Source organism: Physella acuta, unplaced genomic scaffold (assembly GCF_028476545.2).
Source record: "Physella acuta isolate Inbredline_101_S28 unplaced genomic scaffold, ASM2847654v3 ptg000949l, whole genome shotgun sequence".
In the NCBI taxonomy this organism is placed as follows: Eukaryota; Metazoa; Mollusca; class Gastropoda; family Physidae; genus Physella; species Physella acuta.
The window spans coordinates 198,851-219,258 of record NW_026732466.1 but is presented as its reverse complement, the minus strand read 5'-3'; the positions used below and the strand labels follow the sequence as shown (position 1 = coordinate 219,258).

At 37.9% G+C, this 20,408-nt stretch overlaps 1 protein-coding gene across 1 annotated transcript in view; it reads left to right on the top strand.

Annotated features, from left to right (window-relative positions):
• The first annotated feature begins 4,047 nt into the window (after window positions 1-4,047).
• The window catches only part of LOC131953763 (dual 3',5'-cyclic-AMP and -GMP phosphodiesterase 11A), a 121,221-nt gene continuing 104,860 nt past the window's right edge, over window positions 4,048-20,408 (top strand). Inside the window, exons 1-3 of the mRNA XM_059317121.1 lie at window positions 4,048-4,229; window positions 8,246-8,516; window positions 19,454-19,816. Coding sequence (XP_059173104.1) covers window positions 4,048-4,229; window positions 8,246-8,516; window positions 19,454-19,816 — 816 coding nt within the window. The remainder of the gene's footprint in view (window positions 4,230-8,245; window positions 8,517-19,453; window positions 19,817-20,408) is intronic.

Genomic DNA, 20,408 nt, shown 5'->3' with positions numbered 1-20,408 from the left:
GTTGGGATGTTAGGTTGGGATGTAAGGTGGGGATGTTAGGTGGGGATGTTAGGTGGGGATGTTAGGTGGGGATGTTAGGTGGGGATGTTGTGATGTTAAGTGGGGATGTTAGGTGGGGATATTAGGTGGGGATGTTAGGGGGGATGTTGTGATGTTAAGTGGGGATGTTAAGTGGAGATGTTAGGTGGGGATGTTAGGTGGAGATGTTAGGTGGGGATGTTAGGTGGGGATATTGGGTGGGGATGTTAGGTGGGGATGTTAGGGGGGATGTTGTGATGTTAAGTGGGGATGTTAGATGGAGATGTTAGGTGGAGATGTTAGGTGGAGATGTTAGGTGGGGATGTTAGGTGGGGATGTTAGGTTGGGATGTTAGGTTGGGATGTTAGGTTGGGATGTTAGGTTGGGATGTTAGGTGGGGATGTAAGGTTGGGATGTTAGGTTGGGATGTAAGGTGGGGATGTTAGGTGGGGATGTTAGGTGGGGATGTTAGGTGGGGATGTTAGGGGGGATGTTGTGATGTTAAGTGGGGATGTTAGGTGGGGATGTTAGGTGGAGATGTTAGGTGGGGATGTTGTGATGTTCGGTGGGGATATTAGGTGGGGATGTTAGGGGGGATGTTGTGATGTTAAGTGGGGATGATAAGTGAAGATGTTAGGTGGGGATGTTAGGTGGGGATGTAAGGTGGGGATGTTAGGTGGGGATGTTAGGTGGGAATGTTAGGTGGGGATGTTAAGTGGGGATGTTAAGTGGGGATGTTAGGTGGGGATGTTAGGGGGATGTTAAGTGGGGAAGTTAGGTGAGGATGTTAGGTTGGGATGTTTTGTGAGGATGTTACATGGGGATGTTAGGTGGGGATGTTAGGTGAGGATGTTAGGTGGAGTGTTGTGATGTTAGGTGGGGATGTTAAGGGGAATGTTAGGTGAGGATGTGAGCCGGGGATGTTAGGTGGGGATGTTAGGTGGGGATGTTAGATTGGGATGTTAGTTGAGAAATTGAAGTTTGGAATATTAGATGGGATTTAACTGAATATATTATCTTAGTAAGTTAGTTGGGAATGTTATCTAGGAATGTTAACTGGGAATGTTAGCCGTCAATTTGTGATGAGAATGAAATGATAACTGGGATTGATAGCTAGGAATGGTTTGTTTTTAAAAAAATATTTTTAAAGTAATGTTAGTTGAGAGTATTAGCTGGGAGTGTAAGCTAAAAATTGTAGCTCAGAAAGGTTTTTGGAATGTTAGCTGGGAATATAAGCTAAGGACGGTATATTAGTTGGCAATGGAACGCAAGCCGGAAATGTAATTCAAGCTTGAAATGGAATGTTAGCTGGGAATGGAGTGTTAGCTGGGAATTTTAACTAAGTGTGTGAGTTGAAAATGTTAACCGGAAATGTTTAAAGACATTATCATTCTTAAGTTTTTTTTAATTTTCTTGGAGGTAAAAGAGATTTTATGTATTATCTTTTATATAAAAGGTGCACTTAAAAAATCCATAATAACTAAAGCCTTGCACCAGATAACACTAAAATAGGTCTCTTCTTTAAATCAATGAAACAGCATAAAAACAGAACACATGTACCCCCCCCCCCCCACCCCTCTAAGCACAAGCAGACGACATAATGACGGGATTTTGCCCCAAGTCTTAGAGAAAAAAATCGACTTTAAACCTGGGATACATCTCCGGCTTCTGTTGGCCGAGAGTTGCGGACGATCACATTTCCGATTCCGGTAGGAACTCGAGCGGAAAACACTATCATCCAATCCGGAAAACAACAAAACTGAGTTGAAATTATCTTGATCTTTTTTTTTTTAAATAAGAACATGTGTTTCTATTCTAGAGAGAGATGTGCAAAATGAAATTTATTTGCAATTTTAAAGTAAGTTTTGGCAGTCTCTTTAGGAAATAAGTTACAGATTCTGTTTACTCGTTATATATCTTTCTTTAATTCTCATTCTTTCTAGCTTTCTGTATAATTTACGGAATTAAGTTCTGAATGATATTTTGTCTCAAACAATGTGTTATTATATTGCTTTTCGCACACTTAAAGCATAAATCGAAGGAAAGTTTCGTTAATTTTTCATGGTCAAAATATATATTGGTACTTACAAGTACCGTCATTCTCATTCTTTCTAGCTTTCTATATAATGAAAAAAAATATTTAAAAATGCATACACAAATACACACATCGTACACAAAAATAAGGGACAGCATGGTCGAATGGAAGAGCATTTGGTTTCTAGCCCGAATGTCTCGAGTTCGGATCTTGGTTCAGACTTTGTAGGTTGTAGGACGTCTCTGAGTCCACCCAGCTCTGATGGGTATCTTACTTAAGTTGGGGAAAGTAAAGGCGGCTTGGCATATTGCTGACCACACCACATGCCGAGGCCAAGAATAATATGAACTCTACTTCACCTGTTGAATGGCCCGCTCGTTATAAAGAGGAATCTTTTTATACACAAAGATGCACACGCACACATTGTAACGAGTTCTTACTTGTTTTTCTTATTTAAAACGGGCAAATGAAAAAGTTTTAAAATATTTTTAATTTACAAAAATGTGTCATTGCTTTTCAGTTTCAGTAATAACTAACTCTCAGTTACAATGAAAGAGGGTTTCATGAGTTCCACTACAAAACTCATTCCCAATCCCGTTTCATAATGAGGCAGATGGCAATAACTCGACTGAATCGACACAGCTATTTTGCCAACGACGTTTGAAATCTAGACGAGACCTTATACACATGAGAAAACGACCACTGTGTACGATAACAGGACAGACCTCCTCCTCTCGTTAATGCCACACAATCTCTTCAACGCTATAAGAAGAAGACTGCTCTATTCTTTCCCAGAAAAAAATAGTCCTACACCGAAATTTTAAATGCTTTCATACAGCATCACAAAGTCAAGATCTTTAATTATTACACAATCCTTATACACATATCCTCGTAACCTTACCATATGTAATATTCACTTCACAACATTGCGGTTAAATGTAAATAACATATTATTTTTGTGTAACAAATAAAACTAGATGCGTAGTACTGCCATATATAAAATAAACCGGTAGTGATCTCCCCTAAACTTTCTCGAATATTCTTATATAAAACAACAGGGGATGGTAACTCGGGCTATAGACATGATTTTAATCCATTTTAAATACTTAAACTTTTAAAAATAGAATAGAATCTCATAAAAAAAAACATTGCGCACCAAGCAAACGCCGAATAAAAACGCGTATAATAGTGCGCAATATTATTAGTACTTTAAAAATTTACATTAGTTTTTTGAGAAATCGGAAGTAGCGTAAATTACTACTTCCAGTCAACGGAAATTACTCAAAATTTAACAGAAGGTAGAGAATTAGATCTTTTACTTACATGTGAAATTTCATTTATCTATCTGAAATAGTACTCAAGTTATAGGCTTTTGAAAAATTCAAAGTAGAAAAAGTACCACTTCCGGTTATCCGAAATCGCTCAAAAGTTGATACGGATCTACGATTTTGATAAAATACTTGTATATGAAATTTCATCAATCTAGCTGTAACGGTACTCAAGTTATCGTGTTTACACACGGACACACACACACACAGACACACACACAGACACACAGACATACGGACAAGATTGCAAAATTATGTTTTTCCGTATCAGTGAGATGTAAAACGTCGAGATTTGCAAAAATCTCGATTTTTTTTTTTTGCACGATTACAAGACTTTCTCTATACTTCGTATATACGAGAAAGTAAAAACAACAACAACGCAGCAATTCTGTAAAATGTTAATTTTAATCTCTAAGATGGGTTTTGTAATCCTTTTCGAAACCCCTGCTAAAATAAATATACAAGTTGACTCCCTGCTAGCATTTTACTATTGAATTCTCCAAAAATAATTTTGCCTTTTTAAAAAAAAAATTTTTTTGAATTTTCTAATTTTTTATTAAGAGAGAAATTTTTTTTGTTTAAAATAAAAATCAGGTTAGCCTTATAGCCAAATCAATAAAAAAACAATTCTATTCTAAAAAAATCTTTTTATAATTTAGACTAATGATGGAGGCGACCAGTTCCAACAGTGTGGAGGAATGGCTCGATTCACACCCTGAGGATATGCAGGACTACTTTCTCAAACACGCTGACGTCACGCTTATAAATAGATGGCTGGCGGCGCATGGATACAACCATCTTCCGGAGTTCAGCGCCCCACTCCGCAACAGTTCACTTACAAATTTGAGGTAAAATTGAAAACTAATATCATTTTAGTTTCATTGTTGTTTATTTTTAGTACGTCGGACTATTTAAATTGGGGTGACTAAACTAGGGGTTGTTGGGTGAATAAACTAAGGTATAATGGTGACTAAAATACGGCTTAGTGATGATTAAACTAGGTTTTAGTAGTAACCAAATTATCCCACCAATAGTCTATGTTTATGGAATATTTTACTTCTATTTTTTTTTCAATTTTAATCAAGTAAATCAACTACACACACACACACATACACACACGCACACCCACACACACAGAAGTAGCAAAGTGGTAGCCTTAAAGCTAGGCGCCTTCACGTTCACTATATTTTTACAAGCTTTTATTATTAGGCTAATTAAAGTTGAATTAAATATCCTTCGGATAGCTTATTTTATTTTATTTTTTTTCTCTACTAATTTCCTTTTAAAATATAATCTGTTAAAAGTTGAACTACATTATAAACATTTTCATTGAATCAAGTCGGGCTAATTTAACGTAAAATCTTCACACTTAGCATAAAGCTGTTTCCATCTTTTATTATTCAGTTCTTAAATGTGCAACAGACAGCATTAGCCCCATTTCTTTTAGGGAATTCTCTTGTTGTCCCCCTTTATGTTGGTCTGTTTATAAATATTGAAGTAGACCTTTCCACACTTTACACATTCACGGCCAGAATTTGGGCCTTGTTTTTTCCCCAACACAAGCTAACACTGCATAATTTCAGCCAAAACATTAAAAACGAGGCTATGAAACTAAAATATCTTCCCTAATACATTATCTCAGCCAAAACAATCTTTGTGTTGGTGTTATATTCGTGTTTTATCCCTAATACAATATCTTTTAAACCAAAACCCCATACATTTTCTGAAATGTACATTTATATATCAATTCTGACACTAAAAGCACATGATATCACTTTAAAGTCTTGTGATACCAACGAAACTAAAACACTATATCAACACTATAATGATCATGTATCACAAATATAAACAGGTACGCTTATCAGCACGAATCATATTTGCCACTAATTTATTGTAAATTTATCTCCATAAGCTACTCCATTTATTGCAATTGTGTTCTGAAACTATATTTTGTTTTGCACTAGAGAATCATTTAGGCAAATGAATAATGATTCAGTCATAGATCTATATCTTTAATAAATCAACCTGCTCCAAAAAAAATTGATCAATTTCTTTTAGAAAAGCAATATCTCCAAATAAAACAAAGATGCTTTTTAAAATCAGGAATCAATAGTGTTTTTTTCTTCTGCTACTCTGAATTAACAAATTCCCCCATTGAATTAACCGTGTTTTACCATTACAGCAGTACTCACATTTTACATTAAAACCATCACATAACGCCCATTTGAACTTCAATCTGCATTATAGACTCGTAGTTGTCATTTGAGAAACCTTGTCATAATTTACCTCTAAAAGTCCAATCAAATCCTCAACAAAAACAATCCACAATCTCACAAGATGCAATCACACCTCCCCACACAAACAATCCACCCTCACACAATCCATTCAAACCTCCTCACACAAACAATGCACCCTCACACAATCCAATCACACCTCCCCACATAAACAATCCACCCTCACACAATCCACTCTCCACCCCTCCACCGAACAATACCTTGTTTCATATTCATAATTCCCTAACGCGTCTCAACAGCCCATAACACTGTGGCATTTATTTATAATTTAACGAAACGCCATTGCGCAGTGGGCAAACGAGTTTTCAACGCGATCGAGCGGGAAGATTATGCCTTTATGATCGAATCCTTTTGGAGAAGATCCAATTCATTGATTTTTTGGCGAATTTATTGCGTAATTAGCTATAGGGTCCTTTGTTGTTTTTATCAAAGAGATTTTTGACACTCGCCTACTTAATATATTTAGTATCACTGCTATTACATAAAAAACTAAAAAGCAAGTTAAATTTTATATGTCGTTCAGATAGGTTGGCTTGATGTTTAAGTGACATAGAGATGTGAGATGTTTGGTGTACAGGTTCGAAATATATTTCTTGCCTTTGAGGATATTGAGAAAAATATAAGAACAATGTTAAAAATACCAAACTGAGAGATCTAAACCATTTGAAAAAGAGATACTGGAATAACATTGAATGAACTAAAGATAATATCAGCAAATCTATTGCGTTTGAATAATGTGATATTTAGCTTTGGCTGACTAGGGCGAGAGTAGATAGGAAATAGGAAATAATTACATTAAGAATACTTTAGATATCTACCTGATACTGGAGTACGTAATGAAGTCTTGATTTTATAAGTTCGCAACAAAAAAAAAAAAAAAAAAAAAAAAAAAAAAAATTAAAAATAAAGTTCCCATTTCGTACCCGAAAGTCCATCGGATAAGTGAAGTAGAGTTCACCTGTTTCTGTGACCTCTGCATATAAAGTCATAGTGTGATCAGCTACCTTTACTTTCCATAAAATCAAAGCTAGATGGACACAGAGACGTTTTTATGACTTGAACCCAGATCGGAACAACTACACAAATAACTAAGAAAGATATAACGCATTCGATATCGCATCTTAGAAACCATTCATCTACAAGTACCAGTAGATTTCTAGTTGTTCTGTCACGTGGTGCTAAATACGTGAGGTCACTTGATTTCGCTACTCTGATAAAACCCCGGGGATGGAGCCGTGTGTCCAGTAGTTCTTAAGGGGGATCAGCCTCCCCCACCCCGCTCCCTACCAACTGATGCTCGTGAATCAAGCTTTTGTCAGCCGTATTTGACCTACATGCTATTCTTAGAAACAAAAACTGTTGGAATAGGCACGAATCTAATCAATAGCTTTAGTGTATTTAAAAAAAAAAACAAACCTTCCTCCCCTCACCCCTCCCCATTTGACTTTGTATGAGCTATTTCAAACGGCAACACATTTTTATTTCAGTTCTTGTAAAAGCCGAGACAAAAAAAAATCGTGGGTCAATGTCCGAGCAGACTAACTTTCTATTTGAATTGTTTCAATTTAAACATGCAGGATAGACACATGTGAGTTTGTCTCAATAGGCGTAGTGAAAATAAACTTAAAACTCACATTTTGAACATGGGAGTCTGAGTTTAGGGGTGTGGGTATTGGGGTGTGGGTATAGGGGTGTGGTGATAGGGGTGTGGGTATAGGGGTGTGGGTATAGGGGTGTGGGTATAGGGGTGTGGGTATAGGGGTGTGGGGATAGGGGTGTGGGTATAGGGGTGTGGGTATAGGGGTGTGGGTATAGGGGTGTGGGTATAGGGGTGTGGGGAAAGGGGTGTGGGTATAGGGGTGTGGGTATAGGGGTGTGGGTATAGGGGTGTGGGTATAGGGGTGTGAGTATAGGGGTGTGGGGAAAGGGGTGTGGGGATAGGGGTGTGGGTATAGGGGTGTGGGTATAGGGGTGTGGGTATAGGGGTGTGGGTATAGGGGTGTGGGTATAGGGGTGTGGGTATAGGGGTGTGGGTATATGGGTGTGGGTATAGGAGTGTGGGTATAGGGGTGTGGGTATAGGGGTGTGGGTATAGGGGTGTGGGTATAGGGGTGTGAGTATAGGGGTGTGGGTATAGGGGTGTAGGTATAGTATGTGGGATAATGGGTGTAGGCTAAGAATAGACAGGTGTGGGAAGTGAATAACAAATATGCTACGCGCGACTGATTAGGTTCCATAATTAATCGTAAGATAAAAACTGAAAGTCAACATAAAAATGCACTTTACCAATTCACAAACTGGCTAATCTACATTAAAGTTAAAATTTCCACCCAAACGCCCCATACATTACTGCAAGAAGGCTGCAAATAACATGCTTTTATAGCTCAATTTTATAAACCGAACTAGATTTATGTTATTTTCTCTTTTTTTTTCTCAAGACACATAGGGCCGCGAACTAGATAACCTAATCGTAAACATTAACTTGCATACTTTCATAATTCATGTCCTCATTTATAGCCAATATAACAATTTTTATGAGTTATTTTTTTTATTAATCACCGTCTCCATAGCAACGACAGCAGCAACCCCTCGTCACCTGTGGACACTCGCTGTAACGACTCGGGATTCTTCGACTCCTCCCGGCACCAGAGATCCAACTCCAAGAAACACCTGCGACACGACTACGCCCGCTCCAAGAAGAGAAACATCTTCCGGACATACGAGCCCAACGGGGGCGACTCCACGCTGGAGAGTAGACGGAACAGCCTGAAGGAGATGAGGCAGTTCCGTTCACTCCCGCCGACTTCGGTCAATCTTTTAAGCATGCTGATACAGTCCAAGGTAATATTATTTTTTTTGTATGTTTAGAAGTTAATTCTATATTGGTCACTGACATTAGAGACTCGTGAAAGGTTCACAGGCATGAGCAAGTAGTTTGCACTTTGATCCACCCATAGTCTGTTTAATTACTTTGATGTCAACTTCAAGGTATCTTTCAGATATTCTTTGCAGGGGTAATGATTCATAAAACCTATTATAATTTCCAAAAGGAGGAGGGCGAATCTCAGTTAAAATATATAGTTTCTCTTTAAATAATGCAGGGGTCTCCAAACTACGGCCCGCGGGCCGGATGCGGCCCGCGAAGTCCTCGCATCCGGCCCGCGGAGATCTTTTTGTCTAAGGAAAAATCGTTAGTTGGTAATGGCTTAGGAACTTTGCCCAGAAAAATCAAAGACATTCCTGGAAGAAACTGGCCCCCGAACTGAAATTTGATAGTTAATGCGGCCCTCGGACTGAAAAGTTTGGAGACCCCTGAAATAATGTTTTTTTTAAATTTACAATTTTGTCTGAGGGGGCTGTGGACGCGATCAGGCCTGAGGGGGGGGGGGGGGTCAATGCAATTCCCTAAGAGATGCTTGAAAGAAACTATGGTAAACTTCGTCTTCCCTAGTAACAGCCTGGTAAGAAATGGTATTTAACGTTTAAGTCGAAGCTTATCAAAACCTTCCTACAAGGCGTTGAAGGGACGTTTTGTGAGTTATGGCGTTTTCTTTTCCAATGAATAATTACTTTAGTAGTCTGCATACAAATAAATACACAATTATCGTATCATGTTTTATTGTCAAAACAGTATAAAAATGAAAAACAAATAACATGTTTACCCTGGCACCTAGGTAAAAAGTAATTATTTCTTCTCATTGCTTCCCCTTAATGAATCCTCTTTCAAAGTACAGTGTAACTTTGCAGGGGTAGGATTTGCAGTTAAGTATCACTATCTTTACAATTATTTACTTTGGACAAGAATTTATTTGGTTTAATACCATGCGCATAAAGAAGATGTAGATGTAATAAATTAATTTAAAGAATTTTTCTTTTCGGTTCAACAAAGTCAAGCAATGTATGGAATTTCACAGAAATTTATATCGTAGTTTTTAGGTTGCTTTTAATTGAATATTGATCTTGCAAAAAAATAGCTTCATATTTAATTTGTTTTAAATAACGCACTCTAGTGGGGTAACTGTATATATGTGTGTGTATATGTGAAGGGGGTGTATGCATTTAGGAACAAATACTGGGGGTAATTGAATTGATCACTTATTATTTAAACTGTAGATTTTGTTTTTCTTGGTTAATTGGTCAATTTTCTAATTTATTGTTTAAAATATACATCTTTTTACCACACGGATCAACCTATCGTATTACGATCCATGACACCCCCCCCCTCCCCCACCTCGCTTCCCCCTAAAAATGATCTAAATTTAGCTTCAACCTATCCACTCGACCCCCCCCCCCCCAAGCTAAGTAAACACATTCAACAAAAGTGTAAGAAAGCAGGGGCGATAAACTATATTCAGGGGCGTTAATCCATATCAAACCGTTTTTCTCAGATTGATTTTTATCACGGTTATAGTTAGAGTACAAAGTGTTTAGATAAAAATAGCATAAACTTCACGCCGCTATTGACTTCGTTAATGGGGAAGTTGAGAAAATATTTGTAAGGGGAAAATACTTTGAACGAAACGGGAATTCCCCTTTTACGAGTGTGAATGAATGTTGTTGAGACTGAATGCTACGTCAATTGTTATGATTGTTTGATTGTTGACGCTTTGTCGTTACCCTGGGGGGGGGGGGGATGATTAGTCTCGCGAAAATTCTTTTAATAGGGGCTGATTAGTGTCACGAAAATCCTTTTCATAACGAGATTTTAAAAGGAATAGCGAGATTTCTCCTTATGAGTGCTTTACAATTACATTTACAAAACTGGGGTTTGAAATTTGAAAGTAAAGGTATTTGATAGATGGGTTAGGGTTTATTGTGGTCAAAAACACTCCTAAGTAAAACTACGTTCCGTGTGGTCGGATGGTAGAGCGCTCGGCTGCTGACTTGAATGTCTCGAGTTCGGATCTTCACAACGAGTATGAAGGATCTCTCTGAGACCACTCAGCTGTGATGGGTACCTGTTCGGGAAAGTAAAGGCAGTTAGGCATAGTGCTAAGCACCCCTTCATATTAACAAGTCAAAACATATATGAACTCTACTTCATATGCCCTTCGGATTATAATATCGGAAAGGGAAAAATTTTCCCCTACTTAAAGTTAACTAACAACTTGCCTGTTCTTATAAGCAGTATTGTTTACAAATTACCAAGGTATAATTGCCATTAAACTGTCAAGCGACCTACGAAATGTTGTAAATATCTTCTGGTTGTAAAGAGTACAAGCGTCTAGTATATTATACCGTGTACTACCCTCCTCTCAGGTAAAGCGCACGACGTATTTGCACAGTTTATCTGAAAGCTGTTGATTATTTATAGCACGCAGTTTCTCTACACTTTTCAGTGTGTTCGGCTATCTTTAGACCTGCCGCCATCAGACATACATAATTGTTTTTATTTTTATAACAAAAAATACATGTAGATCTATATAACTAAAAAGGTTTAACAAATTATTACAAAAAAAACATCTGATCTTAATTTGTATTAAACATTATCGATCATTTTCTCGTATTTTTTTTCAAGGCCTATTTTAGGATTCTGCCAAGTGAAGTAGACTAGTTCATTGTATAAAATTATTTATTAACTTAATTGCTTTATTTTGTATGTACTACTTTCTGCTATAATCCTCATCCGTTTTCTTACGTTTGTGGACAATTTTATTTTTATAAATATCGTTCTCAGACGTGTATATCGTACTGCCTTTCACAAATGATCAAATGACTTATAGGCTGGTGCGCAACACTTATTTACAGAATGTAGAACCTATCATATTTTTTTCGCCGTCCTTAAAGAAGGTGAAGTAGTTTAACTTAAAGATGATGACGTAGGTTAACTTAAAGATGATGACGTAGGTTAACTTAAAGATGATGACGTAGTTTAACTTAAAGATGATGACGTAGGTTAACTTAAAGATGATGACGTAGGTTAACTTAAAGATGATGACGTAGGTTAACTTAAAGATGATGATGTAGGTTAACTTAAAGATGATGTCGTAGGTTAACTTAAAGATGATGTCGTAGTTTAACTTAAAGATGATGACGTAGGTTAACTTAAAGATGAATTCGTAGTTTAACTTAAAGATGATGACGTAGGTTAACTTAAAGATGATGACGTACGGCTTCCTGTATCATAAAGATGACGCAGTTTAATCTAATTAGAGATTATGACGTTGGCTTAACCAAATGAAGAGGATGACGCCGATTAAAATAAAATATAACGATGACGTCTATTTGACTTTATGAAGATGACACATCTTAATCTAAATGAAGACGACATTGATTTATCTAAATGAATATGATGATGCATTTATTAAAGTGGAGACAGGGGCGGAACTACAGTGCCGCCAGACCCCGCAATGCGGGGGGGCCTACGACGTTTAGGGGCCCAATTCTGACCAAAAAAACATGAATTTTCCTTTCATAAATAATGTTTTTCGTGCACATTGATAGTGGTTTTGTAAAAAAACAAAAACAGGTCTACTGTAGCAGTGATTGTTCTACAGTAACTAACACACACTGTTGCGTAGAAAAATAAACCGGTAGTGATCTCCCCTAAACTTTCTCGAATATTCTTATATAAAACAACAGGGGATGGTAACTGGGGATATAGTTATGATTTTTAATCCATTTTAAATACTTAAACTTTTAAAAATAGAATAGAATCTCTGTAAAAAACAATTGCGCACCAAGCGAACGCCTAATAAAGGTGTGTATAATAGTGCGCAATAGTATTAGTACTTAATAAATTTACATTAGTTTTTTGAGAAATCGGAAGTAGCGTAAATTACTACTTCCGGTCAACGGAAGCTACTCAAAATTTAACATAAGGTAGAGAATTAGATCTTATACTTACTTGTGGAATTTCATTTATCTATCTGAAATAGTACTCAAGTTATATGCTTTTGAAAAATTCAAAGTAGAAAAAGTACCACTTCCGGTTATTGGAAATCACTCAAAAGTTGATACGGATCTACGATTTTGATAAAATACTTATATATGAAATTTCATCAACCTAGCTGTAACGGTACTCAAGTTATCGTGTTTACACACGGACACACACACACACAGACACACAGACATACGGACAGAATTGCAAAGCCCAGTTTTTCAGACTGGATTACGCATAAAACCTCTTAGTTTTGATAAATCTGGATTGATAATTTTTGCCCGATTAAAATAAGTCCTCTAAACTTCGGATGTGATGAAGGACTGAGGTGTAATACGGTGAAAGATGTTAAAATTTCAAGTGATTTTTGTGCACGATTACAATACTTTCTCTATACTTCGTATATACGAGAAAGTAATAAAAAATCTACAAGAGCTCTACTTTGAAAGATAGGCAAACGTTCACAATACTTCCATGCCTTACTGCCCTTCATCAAAACACGGGTGCCCATAAAGCTCATTTAAATAGTTTTGTACTATGTAAATTAAAGAGCCATTTATTCTCTTAATTATCATTTAAATAAGACATATTAATGAATCCTATAGCTATAAAAATTAGTGTATTCAAAACTAATAATATAAATACAAAAAATCATAAAAATAAACATAACGCGAGAAACCATTTTAAAATCAAGCTTACGTGTTTATATAATTTTGACCAGCCGGCAATTTCGTCACTTTTTTGGTACACAAAGACGTAATACGAACATTTGTAAAACACGATTAATGCTGCGCTCGAAATGAGTTGGGACTTACTGTTGTCTGGTTCGTTATCTCCGAGTGGTTATACATCGAAATAAAATAGATTAAAATACTCAGGTAATAGACTATTTAAAATTTTGAGAAGAAGCGGGCTACTTATACATATGTATGTATGTATGTATATATATATATATATATATATATATATATATATATATATATATATATATATATATATATATATATATATATATATATATATATATATATATATATATATATATATATATATATATATATATATATATATATATATATATATATATATATATATATATATACATATAGGGGGGCCCAAAAATTTTTTTTGCGGGGGAGCCTTTTTTTTCTAGTTCCGCCACTGAGTGGAGATGGCGTTGTCGGTTTAACTAAACTATGCGGGTGACGCATATTTATATAAACAACGATGACGCAGATTTATCAAAATAACACAGGTTTATCTGAATAACGATGACGCAAGTTTAACGAAACGACTATGACGTAAGTTTACCTAAATGACGATGACGCAGGCTTACCCTCCTGATGACGCAGATTAAAAGATACGTCACGAGCATCACTAACAACCAACCAGGCACCGGACTGACCTGGGCGTCTCCCCTCCCGTCCAATCATTTCAGTTCAGTGAGTACGTGTCTCCATAAGGATAAGGAATCGATAACTCCTTATAGATCCAACCTTCAAACTAGAAGGTCGCCAACTTTATTATCCCCCTTTGAGTGCTGAGTCCCCGTTGAAGTTGTCATTAGTGATTTTGGTACACTTAAACCTGTTAACTACTAGCTTGATTATGTTGTCGAGAAACGTTCGTCAATCGTCGATTTAGCCTCACGTTCCTTATATAGCTAATAAAATATGGGTAAGGGTTAACGTTTGTTTGTTGGACGGTGTGGCCTAGAGGTAGAGCGCTAGACTACTAGCTTGATTATGTTGATAAGGTTGTCGAGAAACGTTCGTCAATCGTCGATTTAGTCTCAAATTCCTTATATAGCTAATAAAATTTGGGTTAGGGTTAAAATTTGTTTGTTGGACGATGTGGCCTAGAGGTAGAGCGCTAGACTACTTACCCAAAAGTCTGGAGTTCTTATCTGGGCTCAAGGTTTTTAGAATGTCCCTGAGTCAACCGAGTTCTGATGGGTACCCAACTCACTTTAGGGAAAATAAACACGGCTGGGCATAGTGCTGAATGCACTATCACTTAACATGCCGAGGTCACATTAATAGGTGAACTCTACTACACTTGACCCATGGGTCGTGAATTACCTAAACTAATTTTAATCACGAATGTTATATATTTGATTATAAAACCCGGGGTCGGGGTGGTCGAGTCGGTAAAGCTTATGGTTGCTAAACCGAAAAGTCTCTAGTTCGAACCCTCGTGCAGTTGAGGCTCGTTAGCTGGGGGCAGCCGCTCTGCTTGTTCTTGGTTGGACAAAGTCTATGGAAAAGATAAAATCAGGCAGAAATCGTAGTCAATTACCTTAATGGCGCATAACCATTTAACATGTTCACTTAATTGTATTGGAGGGGGATCCCTTCAAACACTAAAGAAGATTACGAAGGTACGCCATATCGAAATCACTGATACAAATATTTGTAACGTTTTATTGTGGAAACACAATTGAAATTATGTTTGTATATATTAATATATATATATATATATATATATATATATATGTTTGTGTATGTGTGTAAATGATGCATGAAAATTCATAGTTGTTTTAAATACTCGTCCACATTGACACTAGCAATAATAGTGCTACCTTTATGCGTAGTTCAAAAAGACGACAATAATAAGAACGAGAGCGTGGAAACCATTTTATTTCTGGTCGCGAGAAAATTAAAAATAATATTGACCAGGATGACCGGCATTGAACTCTATGTTACTATTTTAAGAACGTACATAAATAAAATATGCAAATTAGTGTTTTAACAACGGGGGTCGCCGTGTTTAAATCAATAGCTGTTTAGTCACGTGATCGATACGCAATAACATCACGTGGGAGTTATGGAGCAACGCCTATAAATAGAAACAGTCCACGGAAAAACAAAATACCTGATTGGAGGATTTAAAGTATAACTATCTTTAATAATTTACAGCGACATACGCGTTATTACGAAGTGTGAACGAAATAAAATACCGTCAATATTTATATTTTTTTAAAGACGAACGTCCATTTGCGTAGGCACGTGATTGTGTGTTTAAATCTGGGAATTGTTTTCCATGACCTTTGATAATATATTGATGTATTGAAATTTATTGAAAACTATAGTTTTTTAATGTCTGTCTCCCCCCCCCCTCTTGACACCAGCTTCCATTCCTTACTGGTTCTCTACGCCACTAAATGTGTATCTTACGTCTGTCTGATTGAACTGACTACTTGAGAGATACTTAGGCTTAAGCTACCAGAATAAAGCAATATTTACTTGATGACAATGTATTTTAGTTATACAATATACCATCAGTAATTTACTTTCTCAATCAACGAAGAACTGAGAAAGGGACGTCGGTTGAATACAGTGACAATATGACTCAATAGATCTTATATAAAAATCGTGAGCTCTCGCAAGCTGGCGAAGGGGAAATCACGTGAGCCACTGAGCTCTACGAATACCCTAGATATGTGGGTCCTCTAGTTATGTGGGTCCTCTAGTTATGTCGGTCCTCCAGCTATTTAGGTCCTCTAGCTATATGGGTCCTCTGGGTATGTGGGTCCTAGCTATGAGGGTCATCTAGCTATACTGGTTATGTAACATTTCCGGCCTACTAGCTATGTAAGTCCTCTAGTTATGTGTATCCTCTTGCTATGTAGGTCATTTTTGTGGGTGTTCAAGCAAAGCGAGTCATCTACCCAGATATGAGGGTTCTCTAGTTATGTGGGTCCTCTTGGTATGTGTGTCCTCTAGTTATGTGGGTCCTCTTGGTATGTGTGTCCTCTAGTTATGTGGGTCCTCTTGGTATGTGTGTCCTCTAGCTATGTGGGTCCTCTTGGTATGTGTGTCCCCTCTAGCTATGTGGGTCCTCTTGGTATGTGTGTCCTCTAGCTATGTGGGTCCTCTTGGTATGTGTGTCCTCTAGCTATGTGGGTCCTCTTGGTATGTGTGTCCTCTAGCTATGTGGGTCTTCTTGGTATGTGTGTCCTCTAGCTATGTGGGTCCTCTTGGTATGTGTGTCCTCTAGCTATGTGGGTCCTCTTGGTATGTGTGTCCTCTAGCTATGTGGGTCCTCTTGGTATATGTGTCCTCTAGCTATGTGGGTCCTCTTGGTATGTGTGTCCTCTAGCTATGTGGGTCTTCTTGGTATGTGTGTCCTCTAGCTATGTGGCTCCTCTTGGTATGTGTGTCCTCTAGTTATGTGGGTCCTCTTGGTATGTGTGTCCTCTAGCTATGTGGGTCCTCTTGGTATATGTGTCCTCTAGCTATGTGGGTCCTCTTGGTATGTGTGTCCTCTAGCTATGTGGGTCCTCTTGGTATATGTGTCCTCTAGCTATGTGGGTCCTCTTGGTATGTGTGTCCTCTAGCTATGTGGGTCCTCTAGTTATGTGGGTCCTCTAGGTGTATGGGTCTCTAGCTATGTGGCTCCTCTTGGTATGTGTGTCCTCTAGCTATGTGGGTCCTCTTGGTATATGTGTCCTCTAGCTATGTGGGTCCTCTTGGTATGTGTGTCCTCTAGCTATGTGGGTCCTCTAGTTATGTGGGTCCTCTAGGTGTATGGGTCTCTAGCTATGTGGCTCCTCTTGGTATGTGTGTCCTCTAGTTATGTGGGTCCTCTTGGTATGTGTGTCCTCTAGCTATGTGGGTCCTCTTGGTATGTGTGTCCTCTAGCTATGTGGGTCCTCTTGGTATGTGTGTCCTCTAGCTATGTGGGTCCTCTTGGTATGTGTGTCCTCTAGTTATGTTGGTCCTAGAGACATGTGGGTCCTCTACCTATATTGGTCCTTAAGTATGTTAGCCTTCTAGCTATGTGGGCCTTCTAGGTATGTGGGTCCTCTACCTGTATGGGTCATCTTTTTATCTAGGTGTTCTAGCAAAGCGGGTCATCTATATATGCGATCTACCTAGCGATGAGGGTTCGCTAGCTAAACTGGTTATATAACATTTCCGGTCTACTAGCTAAGCGGGTGTTTCAGCTATGCGAGTCCTCTGGGTATATCTGTCCTCTAGATATAAATAACTAGCCAATGAGAGACTCTCAGCTAAGCGAGTCATGTAATACACAATGCCTTTACTTACGGTAACGCGAATTCTTCCTATCGTGAAAGTCAGTGTATGAAACAAAACAGGATGGTGAGTACACAGTTTATCCTGAAAGCTTATCACGTTCTTGTCAATTAATTAAGAACAGGATACTTTGGTTTTTTTGAGTAAAATCATGTACAGAATTTTGAGCTTTAATTCGCGAACACATTTAATTTACTCTAGTTGTTTAAATTTTAAAATTTCATGTTCGGAGGTGGGTAGATGTGGTCGAGTGACAGTGTTCACGATTGTTAACCCAAAGGTCACGAGTTCAGTTCATGTCCTTGTGTTCCTTATCACTTTGATGTGCATCTGTATTAACCACGCACTCAATTTTGCATTCGTCTATTGTCCAGTTATTTAATTTTTGACTAGGCTAACACAACGATCTTTTTTTTCCCTCTTTTTTTGGTACGCCAAAAGAGCATTGAAGCTTTCACGAATTACATTAACTAATTGGTAAAATGATTTCGGTTTCCAGTAAGATCCATGTCCGCTGTCAACGTAAAAGACAACATAGCTACGCTGTATACTTTCTAAATTCAATTGTTTTTCAACTCTCTCCTGGTGTGGCTATCCTGCTATCTCATCATAGACTACTCCAATGCCTACTTAAGTAAAGTTCCCCTTCCAAGCCTGACGGTGAGTTAGGTACCCATCAGAGCTGGGTGGACTCAAGGATGGTCTACTGACTTGAAACCGGATTCGAACTCGAGAATTACGGGTTAGCAGTTCAGCTCTCTACCACTATGCCACTCCGTCAATGCCTACTTAAACTCATTGTTAAAATATTGTTTTCCATTCTGTAGGTCCGACTACCCATCCCAACAAAGACAACACCACTGTATACTTAAACTCAGTGTTAAATTATCTCTCCAGGTCCGACTACCCCCCCCCCCCCTACCCCAACAAAGAAAACTCCACTATATACTTAAACTCAGTGTTAAATTATCTCTCCAGGTCCGACTACCCCAACAAAAACAACGCCACTGTATACTTAAACTCAGTGTTAAATTATCTCTCCAGGTCCGACTACCCCAACAAAAACAACGCCACTGTTTACATAAACTCAGTGTTAAATTATCTCTCCAGGTCCGACTACCCCCCTACCCCAACAAAGAAAACTCCACTGTATACTTAAACACAGTGTTAAATTATCTCTCCAGGTCCGACTACCCCAACAAAGAAAACTCCACTGTATACTTAAACTCAGTGTTAAATTATCTCTCCAGTTCCGACTACCCCCTACCCCAACAAAGAAAACTCCACTGTATACTTAAACTCAGAGTTAAATTATCTCTCCAGGTCCAACTACCCCGCTACCCCAATAAAGACAACTCCACTGTATACTTAAACTCAGAGTTAAATTATCTCTCCAGGTCCAACTACCCCAACAAAAACAACGCCACTGTATACTTAAACTCAGTGTTAAATTATCTCTCCAGGTCCGACTACCCCAACAAAGACAACTCCACTGTATACTTAAACTCAGTGTTAAATTATCTCTCCAGGTCCAACTACCCCAACAAAAACAACGCCACTGTATACTTAAACTCAGTGTTAAATTATCTCTCCAGGTCCGACTACCCCAACAAAGACAACTCCACTGTATACTTAAACTCAATGTTACATTATCTCTCCAGGTCCGACTACCCCAACAAAGACAACTCCACTGTATACTTAAACTCAGTGTTAAATTATCTCTCCAGGTCCAACTACCCCAACAAAAACAACGCCACTGTATACTTAAACTCAGTGTTAAATTATCTCTCCAGGTCCGACTACCCCAACAAAGACAACTCCACTGTATACTTAAACTCAGTGTTAAATTATCTCTCCAGGTCCGACTACCCCGCTATCCCAGTAAAGACATTGACCACAAGAAAGAACTCCGCGACACCAACGAGCGAGATTTTTTCCTCGAAATCGTCAAAGACATCTCCAACGAGCTTGACCTGAAGAGCCTGAGTGCCAAGATCGTAGCCAACGTCAGCTGTATGCTAGACGCCGACAAGGTCTCGTTGTACCTGATCGAGGGCAAGGCCGCCGGGAAACCCGTCCTGGTGTCCAAGATCTTCGACCTGCACGCGGGCACCAGCATCTTCCCATCCTGCACCGGAGACATCCGGGTGCCGTGGGGTCAAGGGGTCATAGGATATGTGGCTGAGACAGGGGATACGGTCAACTTGAAGAACGCCATGCAGGTAAGGTTTTGATTTCATTAGCATTGCATGATATATATATATATATATAAATATAAATAAATAAATAAATAAATAAATAAATAAATATATATATATATATATATATATATATATATATATATATATATATATATATATATATATATATATTTATATATATAATGAAGTCAGTGGATTAATTCCAGTTTTATTTCACTTGTCTTACAATATTCCTACTTATGTGCAACCGCATTTAATGTATTGTATTTAAAACAAATTATCTCCCCTTTTCAATTTTCCCCATAAAGTAGTGTGTTATCGTTCGTAACGTAATGAGCAATTTTGTTATAGCCACCGTTCCTCCCCTGAACCCTCGAATCTTATCTAACAATAATTCCATTAAGTGATGCCCTACCTAAGCTTGTCAACAAAAAAAAAAAAAAAAACAACTCGATACCATCTTGAAACATTTCCGCCATACTTAACATCACCTTGACCTTTGACATACAAACAAAACAAGGCCAAACAAAAACATCGAATAACAATTTTTCCTTTATCTCTGAAATTATTTTCATGACCTTTAGGCTCTGACAACAACACAGCCCCCCCCCCC